This window comes from Sminthopsis crassicaudata, chromosome X (genome assembly GCF_048593235.1).
Source record: "Sminthopsis crassicaudata isolate SCR6 chromosome X, ASM4859323v1, whole genome shotgun sequence".
Lineage (NCBI taxonomy): Eukaryota > Metazoa > Chordata > Mammalia > Dasyuromorphia > Dasyuridae > Sminthopsis > Sminthopsis crassicaudata.
The window spans coordinates 8,240,531-8,251,220 of NC_133623.1; the positions used below are offsets into that span (position 1 = coordinate 8,240,531).

Consider the following 10,690-nt stretch of genomic DNA (forward strand, 5'->3'; position numbering starts at 1 on the left):
AGCCCCTTTGTAAGTGTTCCTGACTCAAGCAAGGATGGATTGGAGTTTGCTGAGCCTGGGGGATAAGAGTGGGGTTGGTGGGGGATAGGAAGGTGAAAGCTCAGTTAGGGACATGAAACCCTGGCTCCTAAGGGGGAACTCTCTAGGGGAGTCTTTTCTGCTTAGTTCTGTAGCACTAGTTAGGAATGATGTTTAACATTCTCAGTGCGTATTATTAGTTATTTAAGTCAAGTCTAACTTTCTGTGCTTCCATTTGGAGACATTTTACAAATAGGAAAACTGACTATACCAATCAATTTAGCCTCTGCTTGATGACTCTCAATAATTCTAAATCCTGATTACCATGTTGTGATGCCCTATGGAGGAATGTAAAACTGGCTACTTGTATGCAAAGTGACCCCAAAGAGTTAAGACTGGGGCCTTTTATCAGGAGCTTGTTTTGGAACTTCTAGGCCTCTCCCAGCAGCTGGCATTGCTTTATGGTGCTGGAGGACCTCTCTCTAGCAACTACTTGCTCTCTTAACATATTCTTTCTAATAAGATGAATGTAAGGACAGGCAAGGAAAAGGGGCAGGATTTATTTATTAAGTACTTACTATTTGCTGCACATGGTGCTAAGCACTTTATAAATATCATGTCACCTCATCATAACCCTAGAAGGCAGGTGCTATTCTCATCCCCATTTCACAGTTGAGAAAGCTGAAGCAAACAGAGGTTAAGCAATGTACTTGATCTCACACGCAGTTTGTAAGCATCTAGGGCCAAAGTTGGTGTCTGGGGCCAAATGTGAATTCACGTCTTTCTTCCTAACTAAGTATAACACTTTATTCCCTGTGCCTACTGGCTGCCTCTAGCTAGGAGACTAAATAACTAAGTTCCCTGAATTAGAGAACTCTAATCTAACTAAATGAAATAGTGGACATTAAGAAATTATTTTCGTTGCAATATACAGGAGATTCCAGAATGGCTGACAACTGGAATACCGTTAAAATATGTTATCCAGAACTGACAAGAAGCAGCCAATTGTCTGGGCCCTCTAGGGAAGAAAGATGAGTTATCAAAAAGCATTCCCAATTTCAGACTTGGGAGGATAGTACAAGGATCACACCATCCAAAATGATGGGAATGCAGCAAGAAGGTACAGCAGGAAGACAAAATGTTCTAAGTCACACTCAATTTTGTAGGGTTAGGGAATACAGTCAACTAGAAAGCTCCTAAAAAGGAGGAATTCCTAAAATGGCTAGAAGGGGGATCATAGATTTAAAGCTAGAAGCGACTGTAGAGGACGTCAAAGTCGATCCCCTCATTTTACAGATGAGAAAACACAGGTTGATAGAGATTCTGTGATTTGCTCAGGTTAGCCAGCTTGACAGCCAGCTAAAGCAGGATTTGAACTTAGATCTTCCTAACTCACTATCGACTATGCAACCCAAGTGCCAAGCAGGAGTGGGGCAGAGTCAGGAACTATAAAAATGTCCCTTGGAGAGAACCTCATCTAAGTCCTTTACCCTTCCTCCAAGGAGGCCATGCAACTCAGAGGGACAAAGTAAGCTACTTGAGTGGGAACATGAGGCCAGATTCCCAGTCCACTGCTCTTGCTTCTGGAGAACATGAACACTCTGCACACAGACACCCCTCGCGCCATTTATGTAGTACTCCTTTTCTCAAATAATTTTTAACAACTATCATTTCACATTGGGTTTTTAAAAACCACACAATTCTTTATGAAAAATGGTAAAATTTTGAAGGTTATCAGTCTCAAGGAAAATTATCTCTGAATAATTCATTCACATAAATCATTTAAGGGATGGGAAACATATAGTGTTCCCAAATTGGCACTAAGCTGTCCAACAACTTCTAGTGACATTCTTTCCTAGCAAGGCCATCAGGTGGATGGAAAGGCTCAAAAAGAGATGCCTATTTGTGTCAATGAACATCCAAATCTAGACAATTGTAGTCACTCAAGTGAGGGAATAGAATTAGTTGTACAAACAAAGAGGGACCTCGATTTCCATCTGCCTGGCGGCAGAAACCTTCCCCATGTGTTCTTGAAAGCGGGGACTGGCAGACTTCTGTTTGTAGCCCCAGTTCTTAGTACAGTGATTTCTGAAAAGAAAAAATGCTCAATACATGTTTTATTCATTCATTCATTCATTCATGTTGGACTGGTTCACTAAATCATATGGTTACTTAACTGTCTGACCCCCCCTCCCCTGAAAAGTCCTCCTTTGGTGAGTTGGAAGGAGAGATCCAAGCCCTTAGCATCTTCCCACTACTGATTATTTCAAATTTATCCTGTCTGTAGCTTATTTGCACTTATTGGGCTGAAATCTTATTTTTTTTTCTTTTATGTAGAGGAGGGGTCAGCAAAATATGTCTAGACACCACCTGTTTTTGTTTGTCTCTAGAGGTAAAAAGAGTTTTTACATTTTAAAATCAAGTTTTATTGTAAAAAATATAAAAACTATTCTTAGTCACCAAAAGTTGTTGCCACATGTTTTTGGCCCTCCAGTCACAGCTTGCAGGCTCCAACTGGTCAACACCCTCACCCCCACCCTGAAATAAAGGATGACTATGATTTCTGATCCTGGTCACATAAACCTCCTGTCATCCTGATCATGCTACATGTCAAAGGCACATATACACATAAAATTAAGGCCAAGTAAAGAAGTGAACAAGAAGTAACAATTAGTTCTTTAAAATACATATACATATACACAAAAGAAATCAAAAGCCAATTTTTTTAGCAAAAATTCTTTTGCACTGACAACATACAAATAAAAAAATCTTCAAAAGTATATTTTGGTCATCATCACAAATATTGTTAACAAAGTAGACATCAAATAAAATTCAATTAATTTCTATACCCTGGAACAAAAACTATAGAAAACTGGAAAAAAAAAAAAGAATGAATCTCTCACATGAACTAACTAACTAACTAACTAACTATATATATATATATATATATATATATATATATAGGCTACCAAAGTCAGCAAAAGCAAAAAGAACAGGTATCTTAAAACAGTCAAACTGTATACAGATGATATCTGTAAAATGCTTTACAAAATGCTGCAATTGCTGGCTATTCTTATTAAATATATACATGTTATATGCTGACGTACATTCTCAAATTTTTTATCCCCAAAGGAGAAATGAGATGTGTGTATGTATGTGTAGATAAGTAGACAGACAGACAGACATAGATATATAGCTGTAGTAACTATAGATGAATTATTAATCAGCCATGTGAATCAGCCAGAAATGTTAATTTCACCCTAAGGGTTTTTTCTTTTTGTCTGGACCTGTGATTTAGGTGTAGGAACTTCCTGGTAGGGAATCTTCCCCCTACCAATACAGATTGCTATCTGTTCTGCAATTTGTAGCCATAAGAGAGTAGTCTTCAGCAAAGAAAGTTGAAGTGACATGTCCAGCATCACACAGTCCGTGGTGTCAAAGGCAGGACTTACAAGCCACATTTTAAGGGGGATGCTGACAAGCTGAAACATATCCTGAGAAAAGCCAGCAGGATGGTTAAGGCGACTCAAAACCATTTCATATGAGACAATGCTGAAGTAACAGGATGCACATGCAGTGTGAGAGAGACTAACCAGTCTATCACCAACTTCCAGCTCTATGAATCACTTACTTTGAATGTGCTTCAGTTTCTTAATTTGTCAAATGGGAATAATAAAATTTGTATTATCTAATCTCACAAGGCTGTTGTGAAGATCAAATGAAATAAAGCATGCAAATGTACGCCCTACTCAAATGTTAGTTACTATTATTGTTCCATTTATACAAACAAGGAAAGTTGGAAGGGGACATGATCGTGTCTTCACATAGGGGAAGTGCTGTCAAGTGAATAGGATTCACTTTACCCAATGGGATCAGTGTGAAGAAGTTACAGGGAGGTAGATTTTGGCTCAATATAAGAAGTGAGCAAGCTGCTGTAATGGATGGGGAAAAGAGACAAGAGAGCATTTGTTAGGTAAAGGGAATTTATCAGTTGAGAGGAAGAGGAGAATTATAATTCACAGGCAAACTGGCTGCTTCAATCCAAGTCAAAAATATCTGAGGCCCTACTCTGTGCCCTACATTAATATTATTTTGAAAAAAAGATGAGAAGACATGGCCTAAATACAATTACATTTCATTGGCTGATAAGTAGAGGGGGTTCCCCGACTACAATGCCGGTTGTTAAACTGGAAGGATGAACAGTGCAATGTCAGAATTTCCTGAGTTTTGCCAGAGTGACATTGCAATGAGTACCTTTGCTGATGGAATATTGTTCGTCCTTGGGGGAGAATTGGGGATGTGGGTGGAGGGGTTAAGGAGATTACTAAAAGAAAGAACTGCAAAAATTTCAAATTGAAAACAGCTCCAATAATTTAGACAGATGGCCTACAAAAAGGCACATAAGCTAAAAGAACAATGTAAAAAATAGTAGAGTTGAATAAAAATAAATTAAAGGCAACACAACTGAGGTAAGTATATCATAAAAGAGCTGGGGAGGTAACAGGAAACCACAAGTTAAAATCTAAGCCAAGGAGATCTGGGCAAGATTTTGACATTCTATCAAAATCATTCTTCCTTGCTTATCTTTAGAATTGATCTCAGTTGTTTTATTACACCATTCAATTAACACTTTGGTAAGCATATCTTCAGAACAAGTGGTCTAGAAGAGAATAATGGATTTGAAAACAAGTCCTGTAAAAACAGCTTAAAAAATCAGATCTATTTATTCTCAAGGCAAATTGTGGAGCAAATTAACTATAGCCAAATATATGAAGGCTATAAATGACTTGCGCAGGATGTGTGCATGCCCAAACTAGAGAAAAGAGTTTTAAATTATAGCAAAAAAAGAAGTTGGGTATAAGGCAGAACTACTTGAGAATATAATACACAAAAAATTACAGAAAATTGAAGTAGGCTTTTAAATCTTATCTGAGAATTTTTTATAGAGTAGTATAACAGAGGATTAGATCTGAATCAGGAAGGAACTGATCTCAAATTCTACATTTTGACAACCATTAATTCTGTGAGACCCTAAAAGACTTTGCCTCTAAGCCTCAGTTCTTTGTCTGTAAAATGGGGAGAATACTTCCATCACAGAGTTGTTTTGAGGGTTAAATGAGATAATATATGTAGAGCATTTTAAAGTCCAACCCTAATACTAACAATTCAGTAAGGTTACCAGACTGCTTAAATGGGGGCGAACCTAGTCAAGTCAGAAAAAAACAGTAGGTCAAAGTACCATAATTAGGTCTATCAATGGGAAAGGAAGGAGGGAGAGAGGAAGGGAGGGAAGAAGGAAAGAAAGAAAAAGGGAAGGAAGGAGAGAAGGAGGGTGAGAAGGAACAAGGGCAGGAGGGAGGGAGGAAGGAGGGAAAAAGGGAAGGAAGGAGGAAAGGCGGAAAGATGGAAGGAAGGAAGGAAAAAAGGAAGGAAGGAAGGAAAAGAAGGTAGGAAGGAAGGAAGGAAGGAAGGAAGGAAGGAAGGAAGGAAGGAAGGAAGGAAGGAAGGAAGGAAGGAAGGAAGGAAGGAAAGAAGGAAGGACCTTCTCAATAGGTTGGGGAAGAGGGTAGGTTAGAATTCAGAACTGAAAAAAATAAAACAAAATTGAATGAAATATAAGGGAGGAGATAAGAGATATACAAAGCAGCACAATTCAAGGCAATGTAACAGCTTTGAAAATCTGAAAATGGGAAGATCCAATTCAGTTGAGATAAGGGAAGGCTTGAGAAAGAGATGCTAACTTGTTGGGCCTTGAAGGAAGCTTATTTTCTAGGCAAGGAAGCAGAAAGCATATGTTCAAGGTATGGGGAATGGCCATCCCTAAAGACAAGATCAGATAATGGCTAAAACACAAAAAAAGATCTAGTGTGAAAGTAAGCTGGGAGGTTATAGCAGAATAAATTTGTGAAGGGCATTAAAAGCCAGGCTGAATTTGTATTTTATCTATCCTAGACATGAAAGGAAATCACTGAAGTGTTTGGGGCAGCTGAGTGTTATGGTCTGATTTGTGCACTACTAGCATGATTTTGGTAGTTTTGTTAAGGACGATAGAGCAAGAAGACAGTTGAAGAAAAGGGGAAAAGGTCTGAAATGGGGCTAGAAACTCTGGAAATAGGTGGAAAGCAGAAAGATGGGAGAGAAATTGGGGAGAAAGGATAGACAGTCAGTCAAATAATCACAGGATGCAGGACATGAAGGAAAGAGTTGGAGATGATCCAGAGACTTGAAGCAGAGGTGGCAGGAAGGATGGGAGAGCAGCTGTCAAGAGAAATTAGGAAGATGAAAGGAAGGAATAGTGTTAGGGGAAGAGAATGTTTTGGACATGTTTGAAGCAGGCAGGTAAAAATGTGGAAGTGGACGTTCAGGTTAAAGTTCAGGCTGGAATTTGGGATCCATCTAAATAGTGTGGTAATCACAGTCCTGGGCATAGATGGAAGTGCAATGGGAGACAATGTAGGGAGAGAAGAGAAGAGCTGGAGGGTGAGAGGGTAGGACAGAACTTAGGACATTGGTGTTTAGTAGTAGCAGCAGCAGCAACAATAACAATAATAATAATTAACATTTATACTTTACATCTATCTCACTGAGCCTTACAATAACCTTGGGAGGTAAGTGTTGTTAGTACCCCCATTCTGATGAGGAAACTGAGGCAAACAGGGGTTAAATGATTTTCCTGGGTCACAAAAGCCCAGTGTCTTGAGACCAGACAGCTAAGAGAACCAGGAGAGAGCCGTAGCTCAAGGGGATAGGCAACAGTCTAAGAGTTTTAGAAAGTTCAAGAGAGAAGAAAAATATCAGCAACAAAATACTTCTTGTGTAATATTAAAGATTTACATTAACCAAAATTTAAAATCAAATTAACGAAGAGAAGAATTTCAGAGGATTTCTGCCTTTAGACCTCATCTGGGCAATTTGGGGATACCACAGATTAAGAAAGATATCGAAAAGCTAAAGAACATCCAGAAGAAGGTATCCATGGTGCAGGAGAAGCATCTCCAGGAACTAGGGATATATTTCCAGAAGAAGAGAAGGAAAAAAAGAGTTACCTGAGATTCAAATATCAGAGGGGCTAGAACTCAATTTGTTCTGTTTGGCAGCAGACATTAGAACCAAGAGAAACTGGGGGGTGGAGGGCAGTTATAAAGGATCAATTTGAGCTTGATGGCTGGAGAAAAAATTTGTAAACTCTCAGAGCTGTTCCCAAGTATCTTGAAAGAGAATTTGTTTCCCTTTCCATAGGGGTCTTCAAGCAGATTCAAATGGCTTTGTATTAGATGTTTCAGAGTGGCCAATAGCTTCCAAGGATGGTTGGACTAGAGTTAAAGTTTACTATCCCTAATTTTGACTTTTTAAATTCTCTGATAAATCTAGGGAAATGACTACCTGGAAAGGAGTCCACAACAGGATCTTGGAAGCTCCTCAATTTGAAATAGTAAACTGGTTTACTAAATGTATGTATAACTCCAGGAATTCCTAAATGAACACACGTCGGGCCAATCACTGCATAAATATTTATCTACTGCCTATTGTGAGCAAAGGACAGCACTAGGTTCTGGGCAAGGGGGGGGAATATCAAGTGGAAGATTAAGTACTTTTCAGGGACTAGGCAACCTAGTCAAGGGAACCAAACACAAAAGCCAGTATTAGCTGATCTCTGAGTTCTCTTCTAGAGCTAAAAGACCTCGATTCTGTGACTTTATGTAAAATAAAAAAGCAAAAAAGAAATAATATAAAACGATACAAGAGACCAAATGAGGAAAAGTTCACTATGGGCCAGAATGCTCAAGAATGATTTCACAAACAAGCTAAATTTGGTCAAATGTGTGAACAAATAAAATACATGGACAATAGGGAGGAACAGAAAAGAGAACAATTTTCTAGAGAGGCCCAATTAAGGAAGATAAGCCTGCAATGTTCAGGTCCATGATAAGCAGGCTAAGTTTGACTTTTATCATATAGGTAAATGGGGAACCACTGAAAGTTAATCAAGAATAAATACTTTCAATTCTGTGTAACAAAGGAGTACAGAACAATCCCTTTCACAAACATCCTTAAGAGAGAAGCAAATACAAAGAACATTCTAACAAAAAAGTTGCTTAAATATCTGTTTGTGTTGTTTTGGCGACATAGTTATCGCGAGAGAAAGAACATTTAGCAACCTTCACAAATTACATATTCATACCGAAATAGCAATTTAACAACAAACATTTGTTGAAGGCAGATTCCCTGATTCCCCCACGTTTGAAAGTATCTTTCCTTATGTGAGCTCAAAGGACTTTTTCTTTTCCTTATATATCTCTAATTAATCCAATCTGTGTTATATCTGTGTACATATCTTCTGATATCCATTAGGTTTTAGGATCACTGAGAGCTGGAACCAGAACTTAGGATGTATTGCACAGGGGGACCTTTCAATCACAAATGTTTGTTCCAAGAATGAATTCAAAGTAGCCTGTATTTGAAAGGAGATTAATCACAAATTAAAGGGCTAAAAAGGAAAAAAAAAAAAAAAAAAAAAAAAGGTCACTTCTGCTTTGTTTTCTCTCCATAATGACCACGTCTGCACCATCATGGAGCAGCAATAGCTGTGGACTTGAACTCAAAAGTTCTAGTTAAGTCATCTTTGGGATCCCTTTGAGGGGTGGGGGTTTCTTGGCCGAGATACTGGAGTGGTTTGCCATTTCCTGCTCCAACTCATTCACAGATGAGGAAACTGACTCCAACAGGGTAAAGTGACATAGCCAGGGTCACATGGCCTGTAAGTATCTAAGGCTGGTCCCCATATTCTATCTCCACTGATCCGGATTCAAATCCTAACATAACTTTGGACAAAAATAAGGTTCCTGGGCCTCTGTAAAATCAGGGAAATGGCTCTCTTGCTATCTGTCTATGTCTGGAAGACAAAATGTAAAGGCAAGAGAAGGTAAGCTAATATTACACCCCGGTTTTTGTTTTTGCTGCAAATTCAGCTTGCAGAAATCTTGCTCTACATATAAATGGTCTTTTATTCTCTCTCATTAACATCAAATTCACAGCGAAGCCTAAAAGCTTTAGAATCACCAGATCTATTTCAAAACAATTAAAGCAATTTCATCTGTGATTTAACTCCCCATAGAAAATGGAAGAGAGCACAGAATTAAAGAACAAGCAAAATGACCTTTTCATCACACACTCAAAAATAATCAACCCTAGCCGGGAAGAAAGAAGGGGGGGGGGGGGGGAGGGATGTGCTCATAAGAGAAAATGCAATACACCACAGAGGTTAGCAGAAAATAAGTATTTGAGGAATTCGAAGGACACTGGGTGGGCACTGCTAACTGGGAACAACATAATGACCACTTTCTCAGTCAAAGTGATAATCATATACCTAATATTTAGAGCCTCAATTTGAGGTCGGGAAAACAATTAGCAACGGGCCTGACACACAGTAGGCACTCACTTAAACAATATTGCCTGAGAGATTTAACATCCTATTTGTAATCTGATTCCAGGGTAACTTTTTTTTGGGGGGGGGAAGCAGTTTTTCCCTTAGAAATTTTGCCAGGTTTGCTTTGGTTTAATCGTAAGGTTCCGGTTTAACCCCAAATAAGCAAGCTCCCCAGGATCCGACCTCGCAGTCCCACTAGCTCCCAGCACCCCCTCCGCTCCCGGGACAATGAAGAAACCGTCCCCCGCTTCATCCCGGGCTAACAAACGAAATCCGGGGCAACTGGCGAAAAGCAAAGGGCTGTGCCCTGCCCGGGGCGCGGGTGCCGGCCTGCCCCGGCACAGAGGGGAAGGGGACGGCAGGAGCGGACTTTGGCACCTAAGTGCCAGCCTGGGGACCCCCTCCCGGAATCCGCAGCCGCGCCCCGCCCGCATCTCGGGCCCCCGCCACGCCCAGGGCGCCCGGCCGCCTCTCCGCCCCCGGGCCGGCCCCTGGCACCTGCTTGCGTGGTGTCCGTGAGGTCGTAGCCGCAGCCCGGGAAGTCGCGGAGCTTGCGGCCGCTGAGGCTCAGGATGCCCGACGTGCCCGCCTCTTCCAGGGCCCGGTCCAGGCTTCGGCCGGCGGCCGGCGGGGGCTGCAGACTCCCCGGGGGCCACTGCGGCCCGCCCGAGAAGGGCTGGCTGAAGAGCGTCGGGCCCGGGCCCGGGCCCGCCCCCGGGCCCGCCCCCGACCCCGCGGGCCCCGGAGCCGGACTACCCCCGCCGCCACCGCCGCCGCTGCCGCCGCCGCCGCCGCTGCCCTGACTCGCCGCCATGTTCCTGGGAGCGAGCGGGCGAGTGTCGCCCGTGTGTGTGCGTGCCTGTGTGGGGAGTGGGGAGAGAGCGAGAGAGCGAGAGCGAGAGAGCAAAGAAAGAGACAGACAGACCGACGGACAGACAGCAGAGAAAGAAAGGGAAGAGAGAAACAGAGAGACACGGGGCGACAGCGACAAGACCCCGCTACAATACTCCTGGCCGAGCGGGGGCTGTGGGGTGTGGAGCGCGGGGGGTGCGCATGCGCCGAATGGGAGCCGGCGGGCGGGGGGCGCGAGAGGCGGGGCGGAGCGCAGCAGGAGAGAGGCCGAGGGGAGGGGGCCGTGGGGAGCAGGGCTGAGGGGGCGGGGCCGTTCCTGTGGCCGGGCACGGGAGGGGAAGGGGAGGGTGCCCCGGAGGAACCCGCCTCGGTGCGGGCAGGTCGGGGCTCCTG

The 10,690-nt window shown here is 42.3% G+C and overlaps 1 protein-coding gene across 5 annotated transcripts in view; it reads right to left on the bottom strand.

Annotated features, from left to right (window-relative positions):
- LRCH2 (leucine rich repeats and calponin homology domain containing 2) overlaps positions 1 to 10,488 on the bottom strand; it is a 78,944-nt gene extending 68,456 nt beyond the window's left edge. For all 5 annotated transcript variants that reach the window (XM_074278074.1, XM_074278072.1, XM_074278071.1 and 2 more), the window contains exon 1: positions 9,944 to 10,488. In XM_074278074.1, the coding sequence (XP_074134175.1) occupies positions 9,944 to 10,259 (316 nt within the window). In that variant the 5' untranslated portion in view covers positions 10,260 to 10,488. The remainder of the gene's footprint in view (positions 1 to 9,943) is intronic.
- Positions 10,489 to 10,690: the final 202 nt, after the last annotated feature.